General features: G+C 53.0%; 7 protein-coding genes across 7 annotated transcripts; 5 read left to right on the top strand and 2 right to left on the bottom strand.

Annotated features, from left to right (window-relative positions):
- Positions 1–173: 173 nt before the first annotated feature.
- Positions 174–3352, top strand: HO173_000917 (uncharacterized protein; the record flags this gene model as incomplete). Its single annotated transcript, XM_037302864.1, has 2 exons — positions 174–319; positions 499–3352. The coding sequence occupies 2 exons, from the start codon at positions 174–176 to the stop codon at positions 3350–3352; spliced, it is 3000 nt and encodes a 999-aa protein (XP_037170371.1).
- A 654-nt stretch (positions 3353–4006) lies between these two features.
- Positions 4007–4666, top strand: HO173_000916 (uncharacterized protein; the record flags this gene model as incomplete). Its single annotated transcript, XM_037302863.1, has 1 exon — positions 4007–4666. The coding sequence occupies one exon, from the start codon at positions 4007–4009 to the stop codon at positions 4664–4666; it is 660 nt and encodes a 219-aa protein (XP_037170370.1).
- Positions 4667–7326: 2660 nt separating this feature from the next.
- Positions 7327–9581, top strand: HO173_000915 (uncharacterized protein; the record flags this gene model as incomplete). The annotated part of the gene is made up of 4 exons (XM_037302862.1): positions 7327–7602; positions 7673–7880; positions 7930–8330; positions 8379–9581. The coding sequence occupies 4 exons, from the start codon at positions 7327–7329 to the stop codon at positions 9579–9581; spliced, it is 2088 nt and encodes a 695-aa protein (XP_037170369.1).
- A 375-nt stretch (positions 9582–9956) lies between these two features.
- On the bottom strand, positions 9957–11187 carry HO173_000914 (uncharacterized protein; the record flags this gene model as incomplete). Its single annotated transcript, XM_037302861.1, has 5 exons — positions 9957–9982; positions 10038–10654; positions 10721–10779; positions 10830–10945; positions 10998–11187. The coding sequence occupies 5 exons, from the start codon at positions 11185–11187 to the stop codon at positions 9957–9959; spliced, it is 1008 nt and encodes a 335-aa protein (XP_037170368.1).
- A 162-nt stretch (positions 11188–11349) lies between these two features.
- On the top strand, positions 11350–12665 carry HO173_000913 (uncharacterized protein; the record flags this gene model as incomplete). Its single annotated transcript, XM_037302860.1, has 9 exons — positions 11350–11382; positions 11439–11493; positions 11548–11568; positions 11620–11751; positions 11804–11951; positions 12013–12270; positions 12320–12355; positions 12411–12560; positions 12608–12665. 9 exons carry the CDS (start codon positions 11350–11352, stop codon positions 12663–12665), a joined length of 891 nt encoding a protein of 296 aa, XP_037170367.1.
- A 270-nt stretch (positions 12666–12935) lies between these two features.
- Positions 12936–13710, top strand: HO173_000912 (uncharacterized protein; the record flags this gene model as incomplete). Its single annotated transcript, XM_037302859.1, has 2 exons — positions 12936–13037; positions 13141–13710. 2 exons carry the CDS (start codon positions 12936–12938, stop codon positions 13708–13710), a joined length of 672 nt encoding a protein of 223 aa, XP_037170366.1.
- A 30-nt stretch (positions 13711–13740) lies between these two features.
- On the bottom strand, positions 13741–16558 carry HO173_000911 (uncharacterized protein; the record flags this gene model as incomplete). Its single annotated transcript, XM_037302858.1, has 5 exons — positions 13741–13790; positions 14900–15686; positions 15734–16330; positions 16382–16454; positions 16515–16558. 5 exons carry the CDS (start codon positions 16556–16558, stop codon positions 13741–13743), a joined length of 1551 nt encoding a protein of 516 aa, XP_037170365.1.
- Between the last annotated feature and the right edge of the window lie 699 nt (positions 16559–17257).

Genomic DNA, 17257 nt, shown 5'->3' with positions numbered 1-17257 from the left:
GAAGTTCTGAACATTCAGTCCTTCAACAAGATCCGCAAAACAACACGCTCGTTCATCCTGCCACTCCATCATCATCTCTCTGTGCCGATCTCCTACCTTAAGCCCATGCTGAAGTCCGCGGATATGGGGTGACACAGCATCCAGGGATCTTGGTAGATGAAAGACAAAACAACATGATTCAATTCACGCCTCTTTTGGGAGCTCAGTCCACTTCGCCAGCATCTCAGTCTTTGTTAGAACTGGATGGGGGAGTAAAGGTTCTCATAGATGTTGGATGGGATGGAGATTTCGACGTCGCAAAGCTGAAGGACCTAGAGAGGTAGGTCACTTGCAAGGGGATTAGATTTCTCGAAGCCAGCGCTCTGCTCTATGAGTGACACAGTATCAATGCTTGTATTCTATGTACACGAACAAATACAATCAAACTCTTCGAGCTCAGTGCCTGCCCTTCAAAATCAATGCCGTGTACATGCTGTTGACTGACAGCCTCTGGTATAGACATGTGTCTTCACTATCCCTCATCCTCCTCACCCACGCGACTCCAGCTCATATAGCAGCCTTCGCTCATTGCTGCAAGCATCTACCGTCGTTTACACAGATACCCGTCTACGCCACGGCACCCGTCATCTCTCTGGGCCGCACGCTTTTACAAGACATCTACTCTTCTACGCCTCTCGCCTCGACCATAATACCCCAAAGCTCTCTCAGAGACAGCTCTTTCAGCTACTCGTCATCGAGCACCGAAAGCTTCCCCCAAATACTTCTACAACCACCTACGTCCGAAGAGATCGCCTCATACTTCGCCCTCATCCATCCGCTCAAATACTCTCAACCTCACCAACCTCTACCGTCGCCCTTCTCACCGCCACTGAATGACTTGACCATTACCGCTTACAATGCAGGACACACGCTGGGCGGCACGATATGGAGCATACGGCATGGTATGGAATCGATTGTCTACGCGGTGGACTGGAATCAAGCTCGAGAGAATGTGCTCGCTGGTGCCGCGTGGCTGGGAGGGTCTGGTGGCGGAGGTGCGGAGGTGATTGCAGAGCTTCACAGGCCCACGGCTATGATCTGCAGTGCGAGAGGAGCAGAGAGGAATGCTACTGCAGGTGGCCGCAAAAAGCGAGATGAGATGCTTCTCGACATGATACGGAGTGCTGCTGCCAAAGGAGGGACCGTTCTGATTCCGACAGATACCAGCGCAAGAGTGCTGGAGTTGGCCTACATTCTGGAACAAGCATGGCGGAAAGAATATTCGGACACTACGAGCGACAGCCCCTTGAAGAAGACAAAGCTATACCTAGCAAGCAGGAATGTCGGCGCGACAATGAGATATGCCCGAAGTATGCTTGAGTGGATGGACGAGGGTGTTGCCCGGGAACTTGAAAACGAGCACGGCAATAATACCAATCGACAGCACAAGCGAAATACAAGCAAGCAAACGCCGAATCAGGACCCTGCAGGCCACCCATCAGGCAAATCAAGTACTCCTTTCGATTTCAAGTATTTGAAGCTTCTCGAGCACCGTAAGCGCATCGAGAAGATGATGTCGACTAAGGCCCCTAGAGTCATTCTTGCCAGCGATAGCTCGCTCGAATGGGGCTTCTCGAAAGAGATCTTACAGCGTATCGCATCAGATCCCACAAATCTAATCATTCTTACTGAAGACTATGGCAACGAGAGCAGCGAGCATGAGCTCAAGGATGGTCTGAGAAGTACGCTATCGAAGTGGTATCATGAGCGGAGAGACGGTGTGGCCATGGAGACAGGACAAGATGGCCAGAACATTGAACAAGTCTACGCAGGCGGCCGAAATCTTTACTTCAAGGATGCTCAAGGCGTGCCTTTAGAAGGAAAGGAATTATTGATCTACCAGCAGTATCTTGCATCACAGAGACAATCGCAAAGTTTCTCACGATTGAGCAACGGGACGGATCTGGAGGCCTCAGCTGATGCCGTTGAGGAGACATCATCCACAAGCTCTTCCTCCTCGGAAGAATCGGATCCAGAGCGTCAAGGGAAAGCCCTTAATACCTCCGCCAAGACTGCGCGCTTCAATCGCAACAAAACAGAGCTGGGAAAGGAGGTACTGGGCGTGAACGTACTGCTGCGTCAGCCAGGCGTGTACGACTACGACGTACGCGGCAAGAAAGGAAGAGAGCAGATGTTCCCTTTCGTCAACAAGCGGCGGCGCGGTGATGACTTTGGCGATCTGATCAGGCCTGAAGACTACCTCCGGGCTGAGGAACGGGATGAAACTGACGGCCAAGATATACGAGACCATGGACCTCGAAAGCAGGAAGGTTTCGGCCAGAAGCGAAAATGGCAGGACTCGGGGTTGCAAGGTGACAGCGGACGACAGGCCGATGGACCGAACAAAAGACGGCAACCAGCAATGCCTTCTGGCAATGAAGCGCTGGCTAACGGCACCGGTGCCTCCATCATCAACGGTCGCGGTGGAAACGAGGAAGAAGACTCGCTTGGCGAGTCGGAGGGTGAACCAGAAGAGCTTGCAGCCGGACCTTCCAAGATCATATTCAAAAGTCAATCCGTCGAAGCAAATCTGAGAATCGCATACGTTGACTTTGCAGGACTTCACGACCAGCGAAGTTTATCAAACCTTATCCCTCTCATACAGCCCAAAAAGCTCATACTCGTTTCCGGAAACGCTTCCGAGACAAGATTCCTTGCGGATGACAGCCGACAGAAGGTCAAGAATGAAGCGGTAGACGATAGCGGCAAGAACGTCGACTTTGTCTTTACACCATCTAATGGCCAGACCATCGATGCGAGTGTAGATACTAATGCCTGGACTGTCAAGCTTAGCGAAGCTCTTGTTCGACGCCTCCACTGGCAGAACGTGAGAGGCCGAAGCGTTGTCACCCTGATGGGTCATTTGGCCGCCACCACACTTGATGAAGCAGTAGCGGATCCTAGCAGCAGGAAGAAGCTAAAGCTGCTCGTCGACGAGAAGGAGGAGTCGAAGCTCGATGACGTTGCATCAGCGTCGGAGAAGGCACCCGAGCTTGCACCTACGCTAAATGTCCTTCCTGCGAGTCTGGTGGCTGCTACGCGCTCTGTCGCCCAGCCCCTACATGTGGGCGACCTGCGACTGGCAGACCTCCGAAAGATCTTGCAATCCACAGGACACACGGCCGAATTCCGCGGCGAAGGAACGCTCCTGATTGATGGACTTGTTGCAGTGCGTAAGTCCGGCCCTGGGAAAGTAGAGGTCGAGGGTGGCGGTCTGAGTCTCCCAGAGCTACGGACCCGGACTTTGGAGGGGTCTTTCTATGCAGTCAAGAGGAAGATTTACGACGGGTTAGCTGTTATTGCTGGAGGCTAACTTAGTTGACTGCCGCCTCACGACTTTACTTTATTCTTGCTGCCTTGCAACAGGCGGCTACGGCAGTCCCAAGAATTGCGTGGCGCTTCCCACAGCGAATAGAGTAAAGTAGGTTGATGTGCGTCATTACTCACTTGAGGTAAAACTGAGAACGGCGAAGGATAATGAAGCCGCCAACTGGTCACTGATCTCAAGCGTTTCATCTACCTACAATATTGGGTTACCTTACTTCATGTCTTCCGAACTTTTCCACTATCTGGAGCGAACCATTTCTCAAATTTGACGCCATTTCTAAAAATGTGTTAACACTTGATGACCGTCTGTTTCATCACGGGAGCTCACAAAATCCTTCCACCCAATGATATATCAAAGCATGGGTGAGAGGATTTGCTTGTGCCTGTCCAATCGTTTGGAGCACTGCATTCGCTGTGACTCGCCGCCGTGCTCTGGTATATATATCTATCTCCTCCACACCTCTGCTCTTCTCCTCCTCCTCCAAAGCACTCCTCAAGATCAGCCCACACAATCTACGATCCATCAGCCAAGAGTACATCATCACCGTTCCGACCCCGCTTCTTGTACAACAGTACCTACTTACTTCCATCCCCTTCTCTCCTGGACATCTTTCTCCACACCCTCCTCATCACCATCAACATGCCCGAAGAAACCAGATACTTCACCTTGAGCGGCAACGTCCCCAACGGCGGTGTCCCTCCAGGCAGAACGTTGGCCTCGCTAGCGAACCCCCCATCCGGACCCGACCCCGCCCACCACCCCTTCCGCAACGGCTACGGTCCCCCACCTCCCTACTCCGGACCGCAAGACAACGCCCACCCCCCACGAACGCTGAGCCCCCATCCAGGAACCCGCCGCGGGCCCCCCCCGTACCATCCAACCCTGCACCCGGGTCCCCCCCCCCCGGCCCCACCGTACGAGCCACCGGGCCAGTACCTCGACGGCCACCTCCTCCACGGCGCCGGCTGGTCCTACCTCCTCCCCCCCGGCGAGCACACGACCATCCACTTCGTCGGCGACGGCACCCGCCCCTGCGACGACCCCCGCCCCCGCCCCTTCGCCTTCACCCGCCACAAAATCCCCTCCCGGACCCGCGTCCGGGACCTCATCCGCGCCCTCGGCGCCCCAGAGGGGGACGGCGTCGGCGTCACCCAGATGCTCGAGCTGGGCGACGGCAGGTTCGTGGCCGGGTTGTCGGTCACGCGGGGGGGGGCGGATGCGGGGAGGGAGTTGGGGGAGGTCGGGTGGAGGCAGGGGAGGGGTGGGGGGGAGCCGATTTGGATCGTGGTTTTGGTGTAGTTTGGTAGGGGATGGGGATGGGGATGGGGGGTGGGATCTTTGCGGGTGGGTGGTACGGGTGCGGGGGAGTCTTTTTGGCGTTTTGATTCGGTTGGGGGATGGTGGTGCTGGGGTTACGGGGGGTTCGGTTGGTTTGTTTTCTTTTCTCCACATTCATGTACGTGTGGGTTTTATCTGGTCGGTCTTTATGAAGTTGCTGGTTTCAGATATGGAGAATAAGCTGAGCTATCCTTCCTGCGTGCCCTCTTCTCCGAGAACGCCCAAATTTGTTATCGGAGCAGTTATCCCATGATCCCGTACCAAAAAAAACTCCCTCGTAGACCCGCAGCATCTGGGAATCTTCTCTGATCCCGGTTCTGGGCACACGGACTCACGTCCGCGGTGAACGTTTGCGGGAGCCGGGATCCTTACCCGGGAAGCTTCTCCGCCGGGTCCACGCTTTCTTGGATCTTATGACCACTGAAATCCCTGACCACCGACTTAACGTCGTCGGCGTAGGATCCGTCAAGTCTCCCCCAAGGTCCGCGTCGTGACGGGATGACCGAGAGAAGTCTCGCGCACGTCCGTGCAGCAGCGATGGATCAGACTCGCAAACCACGACACCGGAAGCTCGAAAGGGATTCTCGAGAGCCGTGTCCACGCTGCCGTATTGCTGAATCGTTGCAAAGCTTCTCCGGAATCGGAGCGATCCCTTCGATCTCTTCCGAGGTCTGGTTCCACGTGACAGGCGAATGGAGAGTCTCCGGCTTGAGTAAGTCTGTATCCATTAAAGCCTCGGAGGCGAATCAAAAGGGTTCCTGGACGCGAAAGCGCCATCGTAAAGCCTTCGGCTGCTCTGCTGTCATGCCGTTGTGTTGATTTAGCTTGGACTTGTGCATCGGCGAGAGGTTTGAAAGTATCTGGCTTCATAGGATGTCGAACAGACGTGCACGTGCACGTGCTCGGCAGCAAGGCGGGTCGTTATCATTCAGCGAGAGCTCGTGCTCGAGGGCTGCCTCTGCGGCTGGCACGTTTCTGGTCTGCCTGCATGTTTGGGTTAGCCACGGCTGTTGGTGGTGGAAGCGACGGGTTGGTTGGCGTGATGGATGTGGGTTTTTGTGGGATTTGATATGCGTTCAAAGGAAAGTGTCTGATATCTTTGCATGTACAGGATATCGGGATCAATATCTCAGGGAAGTTCCTTGCCAAGCAAGAAAGTTAAAGTAACAGTACTTACACTCGCACTATGAGGGAATAGAAAATTCTCCATCTTATTAAGTTGCATACTTGATAGGCATCTCCCACCCTTTCCCAGCGCGCATATATTACTCTGATCATGGCGGAAGAGTCGGCACCTTGCGTCTTCCATCATTGCGAGCAAGTTGTAATCCAAACGAGGTTAGCGTAAGAGACTCTGGCAGGAAAGGTGGGAATTGTAATCAAACGAGCCCTAAATTAGCGTCCCTATCAATCATTGTTCAAGTTCCAACAGCCATTGTTATTTCTGACTTCCTTAAGATTAACAGTCAAGTCAGTTGGATTGATACGCACAACAAAAGTGTGTCCCAATGGAAGCAAAAGGAAGCCTTTAGGATTGGATTGTTTTTTTCCCCTCTTTAACAACTTGCTCGATGGTAGACCGTTGACATCTTCAGCTTCCACCTCTGAGGATTCTTCGGCATTCTCGCACGCCTAATCTTCCCCTCTATGCATGACTTTTGCTCGATCCTCCTACCAAAGTGCTACCCGAGACTGCGGAATGCTTTGCATCATCTAGTTGTTTGCAGGGATACGAAGAGTACTCGTATCTGACCGCATCCTTTTGCCCACTTCCAGGTAATTCTGACGAGATGATGCCAGGACCCAACACACCCGATTTCACTCCATATTACCTACTTTAATGATCAGCAAAGGTGGGAGATGAGTGATTACTTTGAACCTCTCCGTGGCCATGATTAAGGTACAGTAATGGGAAATGGAACTGGCGAAGTGTGATAGTCGGAACGACCTGCCGAAAGGAGTCAAGCGCACTACCTCAGCTCTTGGCATTATCTGGAGAAATATGTCGCCGAGATGCCGGATTAGTCGAGCGGCATGAGAATAATGGCGTGAATATAGTACCCTCTCGCTTCCTCTGATCAGAGTCTGATCGCCCCACAGTTCCCATTCCCTACTTCCTCCCTACTTTACTTTACTTTGCCTTAGTCCTCCCTCTTTTTACCCCTCTTGCTTATCTTCTACCTTACCTACTTTACCAATTAATGTACTCTTTCCTTTCTTTTCTTTTCTTGCTTTTCCCCCCAATAAACCCCATCCTATCTTAACCTTTCATCCTGAAAGGTTACGCTTTGCTTGAAAGGGTAGGCATATGCGTGAGTGGGGTCCGACGATGTCTGGGACGAACGTTACGTGCTGTGCATCGATCATCGATCAACCTGGAGACTGGAGACAAAATCTGTCTGGTCTGTTTTGTCTCTTCTAGTTGGCTTTTTTGCGTGTTTGCTTGTCTGAATTCGCTTCCGCTGCTACCCTGGACCAACCGTTGTGTATCTATATATCTATCTTTCCACCCTTTGAAAAGGACCTACCTTTCTGTTCACCTCGATATATATACTGCTTTTCCTTCTACTTCGCTTGCAACTTGCCTAATTGCAACAAACCCCGGTGAACTCATTGCCATCATGTCGGCAGATCAAATGTCATATGCCCCATCGGCAGCAGCAGGGAAACAGATTCCTGCTCATCCTCTCTGCCCAGTAACAGCTGCGGAAATCAAACAATCTGCACATCTAATCAGAAGCTTGTACCCAGCCAACACAGACTTCGCTTTCAAAGTCATCACTCTCGAGGAACCCGAGAAAGCTCACTTGGTGCCCTACCTGGACGCTGAGCATAGCCGAGGCAGATTACCACAGATCGATAGAAAGATTTTCGTTTGCTACTATCTACGCAACACTGTGAGCTGAGCCGGACTTGGAGAGAGGGCTTGCCTATGTGTTGTTGGACCAGGGACTAACGCCGCATCAGGACAAATTTCACGAAGCCATAGTCAACCTTTCCCAGCAGCGGGTAGAGAGCAATGTACGACTGGGCCCCAATGTCCATGGTCCTGGCGACTGGGAGGAGATCTTGCTGGTCGAGAAGATCGCATTGGAGGATGAAGGAGTAAAGGCTGAGATAGCCAAACTGGGTCTGCCGGAGGGAACGGCCGTCATCAGCGATCCTTGGATTTACGGTATTCTCGCTCAATGTACTAGAACTCGTGGGGTGGCTTACTTTTCTAGGATCCGACGGTATCAACGACGACCGCCGAATGTACCAATGCTTTCTGTACATGCGTGATCCAAACGACCCGTCAAACATGGACTCGAACCATTATGCGTTTCCACTCGCTATCTCTCCGGTCGTGGACTGTGTAGACCTCAAGGTCATTCGCATTGACATGTGCCCTACAGGCGCTGATCATGCAACCAAGGAGGCCCAGGCTCTTTGGGTACCGCCACCGAACGAGTACACTCCCGAGCATCAAAAGTTGAGGACCGACTTGAAGCCATTGAATGTGGTGCAGCCAGAAGGTACCAGCTTTAAAGTCACTAAAGTTGGGGAGACCGGACAGATCATTGAATGGCAAAAATGGTCGTTTCGAGTGGGCTACAACCAGAGGGAGGGTGTGGTGCTCTACGATGTAAGCTCGATTTGACTTGAGAGAGTAAGCCAATGCTCAATGTTGCAGGTGCGATATGCTGGCCGGAGTCTATTCTACCGCCTGGCACTGTCTGACATGAACATCCCTTATGCTGATCCTCGGGCGCCATTCCATAAGAAAGCGGCCTTCGATCTCGGCGACGCCGGCGCGGGCGCCATGGCGAACAATTTGAAACTTGGCTGCGACTGCCTAGGCTCCATCCACTATCTAAGCGCTGTCTTGGCAACCGCGCACGGAGAGCCAATGCCCATGGAAAATGTAGTCTGTGTCCACGAGCAAGACGCCGGCATTGGCTGGAAGCACACCAACTACCGAACCGGCCGGGCAGCTGTTGTCCGAAGTCGGGAACTCGTCGTCCAATCCATCATCACGGTCGCCAACTATGAATACATCATGGCCTTCATGTTCAACCAAGCCGGCGAGATGACCTACGAGGTCAGGGCGACCGGCATCATCAGCACCCAACCCATCGACGAAGGCGTCGAAGTTCCGTGGGGCACCATCGTCCACCCCGGCGTCCTCGCCGTCCACCACCAACACATCTTCTCCCTCCGCGTGGACCCCGCCATCGACGGCCACGCCAACCGCCTCGTCTGCGACGAAATCCACCCCATGCCCGTCTCCGCCTTCAACCCCCACGGCGTCGGCTACACCGTCTCCGAGACCACCGTCCCCGAGTCCGCCGGCCTCGACACCGACTACGACGCCGCCCGCACCTTCAAGGTCCTCAACGCGGCCTCCCGCAACCCCGTCAACGGCAAGGCCGTCGGCTACCGCATCCACGTCCCCGGCTTCCAGAAGATGCTCGCCCACCCGGACTCCTTCCACCACAAGCGCGCCGAGTTCGCCGACCACAACGTCTACGTCACCCGGTACCGCGACGGCGAGCTCTACGCCGGCGGCCGCTACACGAACCAGTCGCGCGGCGGGGCCGGGGTGCGCGCCTGGGCCGCCCGCCGCGACGCCGTCGTCGACGCCGACATCGTCCTCTGGCTCCAGTTCGGCCTGCAGCACGTCACCCGCGCCGAGGACTTCCCCGTCATGCCCTGCGAGGTCATCCGCGTCTCGTTCAAGCCCGTCAACTTCTTCCCCGCCAACCCCGCCCTCGACGTCCCGCCCAGCACCCAGGCGTTCAACCGCAGCACCCTCGTCGCCGAGCGGCACCGGCAGCCGGCGGTGGAGGGCAGGGTCGGGGAGGACGGGGCGGTGTGTTGCTCGAGTAAGCTGTGAGTGGGGACGGGGCGGTGTGTTGCTCGAGTAAGCTGTGAGGGGGGATGGGACGGTGTGTTGCTCGAGTAAGCTGTGAGTGGGGATGGGACGGTGTGTTGCTCGAGTAAGCTGTGAGTGGGGATGGGGTGGGTTTGGGACAGATGAGGGGGTTTTTATTGTTTGGGGGGCCTGATTTATCAAGGCATGATGAAACGAAGATATACGAACTGGCAACGCAGGTTGGTCAACACAGTCTCATGGCGAGGTCGGTAGATGTAATTAAAGTAACGACTCGGTGTTTTTCTCGTTCGCTTAGAGTGGAAAAGGCTCGGTGAGGTACAAGATAGAAGGGAAACTCGCTACTGAAACAAGTTGCTAAGCTGTACTGTACTACACCTATGCATCCACGAATGATTTCACGCCTGTACAAACACGTCAGCGGCCGCGGTATCGGAAGGAAGATGGATAGAGACTTACTTGACAGCCAATTGAGGTACTCCCTCTGCTCCTTGAAGTCAATGTACTCGGGCACCCACAACGCCAGCGCAGTATTTACCCCCCTCTCGTCCAGATACCTCTCCAACAAGACCTGCAGATCCTCATCCAGGTTGCCAAACGGCGGGCCCTCGTACAGATTCCTCCTCTTCCAATCCAGCTCCGCCGTCTTCGCGTCCGCCAACTCGGCATCCTTGAAGTAGTAAACATTGTCAATCACGATCTCGCCATCCTGCGCCGTCGTCTCCATCTGCAACGTCCCGTGGCCCACCTTCTCAATCATGACATTTACCCTGACCGGGAAGGTAGGTTCATCTTCCTCGTTGGGAGGCGCGGACTCGTCGTCGGCGAGGTCCTCGCGGTCGCCAGGGGCGACCCGGTCTTCGGGTGCGATGTTGAAGTTGCCGCCCTTTGTGCGGCCGGCGTTTATGGCGCCTTTGGTGTTGGCGCCACCGGATTGAGCGGATTCGACAGGGATCGAGCCGTCGTCTTCGTCGTAGAGGGCTGGGTCTTGGCTGGGGTCGTTGGGGTCTCGGCGGTAATCGTCGGGGTCTTGGTCCATGGCGTTCAAGTCGGCGATGGAGAAGGATACGCGGAGGCTGGGGGGAGAAGGAGGGGTGTTAGATGGGGGAGTGTTGAGAGACGGCAAGGTGGGTGGGACTTACGATTCGTCGCCAAATTTGCGGGTCAGGACGACTTCTTCTTGGCCTGGGGTGTCGTGAAGCTATGGATCTTTAGTCTAGGCTGGATGAGTAGAAGATTGGGCAGACTGACTTCAAAGGAGCTGCTGTCGAGATAGTCCTGGAGACTTGATGGTAGCTTTTCAGAATCTCTCATCTCCTTCTCCATTTGCAGCTCGGACTCGATCTTTGCTGAAAGCTCTTGGTCCACTAGATCTCTCGTAAGCTTCTATGACGTGAGTATGAGTGTAGTCCATCATACCCTGACCCTCCTTCTCTCGCGCCGCTCTTGAAGTCGAGAACGCGGCATATCTGGGTATGGAAGCTGCTTTGCATGTCTGCTGGAGTAACGAGGTACGGTGGACGGTAGAAAGGAATCTCGGCTGGCTTGATGCGCCTAACCTGGGTAGAGATCGAGGAAGAGCTCGGGATATGCTTCTAAGAGACAACATTTCTTGTTCTGTGGACGTGGATTCAATCGTGAGGATTGCAGATGAGATTTTTGGAAGACGCTCTCGAGAAATTTTGGCGCTAGAGAGCCGCAGCTTGGCGCGACGACAATCCCGACACGCCGATCTTCAATCCTCACGAGCTCATCTTTCACTACTTCTTCAATGGCAACTTCAAGTTCAGATAACAAAGCAAAGGTCGGTCTAGTTACTTGGTTATGATTTGCATAGACCCACGAGCTGACAATGCTCAGCCGAGTGCACTGCGTTCTATAATTGCTGGCTCCACGGCCGGAGCTGTGGAAATTGGTATGTTATGAACGCTGCGTCCTGTTTCTACAGCTAACGTTTACAATCCAATAGCTATCACATACCCAGCCGAATGTACGTCTCGAAAATCTGTACCAGCGAAGCCCGATTGACAGTTTCCTACAGTCGCAAAGACGCGAACTCAACTCAACCGACGTCTACCAGACTTGCAGAAACTTGGATGGCCTCCATTCGGGAAGGCATGGTATGCAGGATGTACGACCTTGATCATCGGAAATTCTCTCAAAGCTGGAATACGTATGGGCTTTGCTCCTGGGAATAGGCGGACCACCAACTAAGATGTTGCTAGGCTTCGTGGCCTTCGATACATATAAGACATTGTTGCAAGATGAATTTGGCAAGATATCTGGGCCGAGGACAGTAATAGCAGGCTTTGGCGCTGGCATAACAGAATCCTTGTTCGCTGTCACGCCATTTGAAAGTATAAAAACTACACTGTGCGTCTTAGCTGGAATACGCAGAGGCGCTCTCCGAAGCTGACGTGCACCATCTGAACAGAATCGATGACCGGAAGTCAGCCAACCCCCGCATGCGTGGCTTTCTGCATGGTTCAGGCATAATATTTCGGGAACGAGGTATAAGGGGGTTCTTCCAAGGTTTCGTACCGACCACCGCACGGCAAGCAGCGAATTCGGCAACAAGGTTCGGAACCTATACAACCATAAAGCAATTTGCTCAAGGCTACGTTGCGCCGGGGGAGAAGCTCGGCACGGTGAGCACCTTCGCCATAGGTGGGTTGGCAGGTTTAATCACTGTGTAAGAGGCCAAGGATTGCTGCAAAACGCTCAATACTGATACTACTCAGATATGTCACCCAACCTCTAGATACTATCAAGACACGGTACGGCCGTCATCCATTTATTCCCAGGAATTGCCAAAAGCTAAACATTGGACAGAATGCAATCGATTGATGCGCGGAAGGAGTACAAAAACAGCTTTGAGTGTGCAACCAAAATTGTGAAGAACGAAGGCTTTTTCACCCTCTGGTCAGGAGCAGTTCCGCGGCTGGCAAGGCTAATATTGAGCGGAGGCATTGTTTTCACCATGTATGCTCTCCTCTCGCTTCTTGATCGGCAATTGCTTACAATTGTAGGTATGAGAAAACAATGGAGGGACTAGATAGACTGGATCCCGAACGACAATACATATAATGCAGCTTGAATGCGTCCTGTCCAGCGGCGTAAGCTATTCAGTTGGGCGCGGAGCTCATTCCGCTAGCTTCCGGAACATTTTGTCATACTTTACCATTGCAACTTCCCAGAACAACTTTGACATACCACAAAATTGAGCTGGAAAATCTCACTTCAACAGCCACACTGGAAATTCCTCTTGCTGACCACCTTCTGCCCCTCATTGCCCTACTGTTCTGCCTCTACTTTGCTTCCAATCATATTCCCAACCCTCCTGCAAATCCGAAAATCATGGCGTGGATGTCAACCGGCTCAACGAATGCAGCTCTGATTAAGAACCTCACAAGCAACGGTCTCATCAAATCCGAACGTGTCAGGAATGCTATGCTTGCTGTACGCCCCAACTTCTTCCAATCCGCGCCCTAGCTACCGGAACCCCTCACTCCCAACCGCCCTCATGATCCACGGAAACCACTAGTTGACACCGCTCTCCCAGGTCGACCGCGCTCACTACGCCCCCGCCACCCCATACCACGACTCGCCCCAGACCATCGGCTTCGGCGCCACAATCTCCGCCCCGCACATGCACGCCTCGGCCGCGGAATCCCTCCTCCCCTACCTCCGCCCCGACGCCCGCGTCCTCGACATCGGCTCCGGCTCCGGCTACCTGACCGCCGTCCTCGCCAACCTGGTCGGCCCGTCCGGAACCGTCGTGGGCGTGGACCACATCCAGGGCCTCGTCGACCTCGCCCACAAAAACATGTCGAAGGGCAAGGAAGGCAGGGAGATGCTCGAGGCGGGGAAGGTGCGGTTCGTGAAGGCGGACGGGAGGCTGGGGTTGGATGGGGGCGAGGGGGGGTGGGATGCGATCCACGTCGGGGCGGCGGCGAAGGAGGCGCACGAGGTGCTGGTGGAGCAGTTGAGGGCGCCGGGTCGGTTGTTCATCCCCGTGGGGGAGGGCATGCAGTATATTTGGGTCATCGACAAGAAGGAGGATGGGAGTGTGGTGCGGGAGAAGTCGTTTGGGGTCATGTATGTGCCTCTGACGGACGCGCCGAAGGATTGAATAGGTAGAGATGGAGAGGGAGAACGAAAGCTAGTTCGGTGTATGTTGAAGCGAAGGCGCTGAAAGCTGGGTGCGTATTTCTGAGGCAAAGGGAGCTTTAATGGTCTTACAGGGGCAAACGGGGCATTCCACCAAGGCTTTGACCAGATCGGGTCCCTTAGGATTGCAATCATTGATGGAAATCGACCTCATTGGAAGGGATTGTAGATACACAGGCATGAAATACGTGAGAATTGTTTCAGAGGGTAGTTTGTATTTCATTCAGCTACAGCTAAACAAGACTCGGGCTATGACTATCAGGTCTGCATCGGTCATTGGCAGACCTTTTGCCTCTTACTTTGTTTTTGGGGAGATTTTCTAGTGCTATCCTGGCATTTTCTCTTGATGCCTGTTCGGCATTGATGGAGTAGTGTTGTGCTACTAGAGGATCGGCAGGAGTCGTCAGGTACGGCCATCAACCCTCTCAAGGGAGCAGAGTAGACGGTAGACGGAGTTGATATCCAGGCAGTGATGAACCAGATCACTGCTCTGACACAGAGGCATGGCTAGATGTTGAAAGCCTCAAAGGGAGCGCCTCGATGGGAAAAGAACGACAGGAGGTTGCTAGGTTGATGGTATTGTAGAAGCTTAGATTATCGTGAGCTGATTTTAATGGGTCTAAAGGTGTGTTGAAAGGCGGGGACATGTGTGCCTTGGTAGCTTGGTGTGTGACGAGAGTGTGAGGGAAGTGTGAGTATTGCAATGTCGTGGTCGTAGTTGCAACTTTTGATCTAGTGAGACCGCCGACGAACAGCAGCATCGAGCAAAGGACTAGGACCGAGAGCTCAGTCCGGAAAGGAGCTAGATTGCAGAACCATGGGGATGATCCCACGAAAACGCCATGAATGATGCTGTAGGAGTGAACGCCTTTTTGTACACCGTCTCTAAGCTCTCCCAGGACACCGCAACGAAAACCGAACTCGCGAGATCCGGGGCGCATAAGTCGAATTACCGTAAAAATATGTACAGAGTAGAAGGTCGTATTCCCGTCATCAAGTCGCATTTAAGTAGTCGAAGTTGGTCAAGGTCAATAATGGGAATCCGAGAAGCAATGGAAAGGGCGAAAACCGAACGAAGCAGAAAGCTCAACCCCTCTATTGAGGTGTAGAGCTAGTCTGTCGGCTTTGTTGAGGGTATCCTCTGGAAGAACCTCTCTGGCCTCCATTCGATTGACCCGGGTAACGTGAGTTGTTCTGATAGTTGGTCCCGTTGGTTTGTTGAGGTCCACGTCCGTTGGCTTGATTGCGTCCTTGGCCAGAGTAGCTTCCATTGGAATTGCTAAGGCCACGATTGGGTCGCTGGTTGGGTCCACCTTGTTGGCCTTGGCCAGATGCCTGACGTTCGGACCCAAGGTTTGATGCTGGGCGAGGGATGTTTTCGGGAGAATCGTAAGCGTAGAGCTTCTTGTCAATGGATTGTGGGATGGCTGCAATCTCGGTACCGAGCTCCTGCTCAATTTTGTAGAGGTTGAAGCGATCATCCCAATTGATCAGGTTGATCGCCACTCCCAAATGTCCGAAACGTCCAGATCGACCAATACGATGGAGGTAGGTCTCCGCATTCTTTGGGAAATCAAAATTGATGACTACATTAACAGCCTGAATGTCGATACCGCGGGTAAGAAGATCAGAGCAAACGAGATTGCGGCATACACCGTTCCGGAAGTCATGAAACACGCGGTTACGATTGTGTTGCAGCATCTTAGCGTGAGAATAGAAGCAGGAGTATCCAAGTTCGGTTATCTTCTTCGCAAGCAGCTCCACTCGATTTGTGGAGTTGCAGAAAATGATGGACTGATTGATCTGGAGTTTGGAGAAGAGGGTATTGAGACAGTGGACTTTCTGTTTCTCTTCTACGAAGCAGTAGTACTGCGTTATACCTCGCAGAGTGAGCTCGTCCATCAAGTTGATTTCGTACGGGTTAGTCATATGTTTATCCTGGAGACTGTAAGCATTCGGCGTAGACATTGGATGGTTATACTTACTTTGAATGATTTGACTATTATTGGGAAGGTGGCGCTGAAAAGCATGACTTGGCGCTCTTTAGGGTGAAAACCGAGCAGTTGTTCAATTGTGGGCGTAAATTCCGGAGAGAGAAGCTTGTCGGCTTCGTCCATGACAAATGTAGTACATTCGTCAAGTTTGACGACCTCCTTTCTCGCAAGATCTGCTATCCGGCCAGGAGTGCCAACAATAATGTGAACCGTTTCGTGCAGGCGAATGATGTCGTCTTTGAGACCGGTGCCACCGGTCGTGACCATGACATTGATGCCCAGATGCTGGCCCAAGGTTTTGCAAACTTGTGATGTCTGTAGAGCAAGCTCCCTTGTGGGCACGATGATCAAAGCCTGGGTCTTCTGCTTTTCCGGCTCGATCTTCTCTAGTGTGGGTATTATGAACGCAGCAGTCTTGCCTGTGCCGTTCTTTGCTCTTGCCAATATATCTCGCCCTGTTAAGGCGACGGGTATGGTTTCTTCTTGGATGGGTGAAGGCTTTTCAAATCCTGCCGCGTGGATTCCTTTGAGAAGGTCTCGCTTGAGAACGAAATCTTCGAACTCAAGGCCCTTGGTGGCCGTGACATCCTAAACCAACAATCAGCTCTGGTATCCTGACAAGAGCATGGTGCCATGCACCTCAGTCTGTGGTCGAGTGTCTCTGCCAGGAGCCTTGGGCTTCTCAGTCTCACTCTTAGCCGAAGTACTGTCACTATACAACATGCATGAGTAGGTTGCCTTATTGTTTTGAAGCTCCCAATAAGTAACTCACCCGATTTTCATCTTGGCGGCTTGATCCACCAGCGCTGAAGCCATTGTAATCAGGCTGTGATGTGTTATGTTGCGGTGAGGGCAGACTTTTGATGCCAATGTTCAAGACTGCGGAGGCACTCGTGGTGGACACGTGAGAAGTTGGGTGTCAAAGCGTGAAAGTCAACAAGTCAGGGAGGGTAAAGCGGTAAGGGCAGGTCCGGTGCGCATGGAGATATGGCACCTTGAACCAGAGAGTGAATAACTGAATTGATACGTCCGTCACTGTGAATCAAAGCGCTCTCACCTGCAGGAGGCGACCCAAGGTGACGAATGTAGGTTGTGGTACCGAGGAGCCGAGTCGGTTGCTCGCAAGCTGTTTCAGGAAAGAGGAGGCGGCAGGGTGGATTCGTTGGGGGATCTGTAAATGGCTTTATCTGTTCTTGAGAGCTTTGCTTACTATCACTTGGTGACTATGAGAAGTAGTGAGGATGTTTGTTTGTTTGAAGGTAGTGTTGTTATTCAAGAATTACCGTGATGTGAACTTCCGAAGTCGAGGCGAGCGCCAAGCCATAAGTGCCGACTGGCACCCACTACTTTCTGGCATTTTGCAATGGACAGGACTCATGATTCATGTCTCGTTGATGAAACCGATTGCCTCTCAAATAGTTTGCTCTTGAATTGTTTTGATTCTTCTTGCTATATTGAGATCGCCGCCGTGGTACGGGATATATACAGCACTTTTCATACTATCGCTGATACTTT

Source organism: Letharia columbiana, assembly GCF_014066305.1.
Source record: "Letharia columbiana isolate WasteWater2 chromosome Unknown Sc0000001_s0, whole genome shotgun sequence".
NCBI lineage: Eukaryota > Fungi > Ascomycota > Lecanoromycetes > Lecanorales > Parmeliaceae > Letharia > Letharia columbiana.
This window is presented reverse-complemented; position numbering and strand designations above follow the sequence as displayed.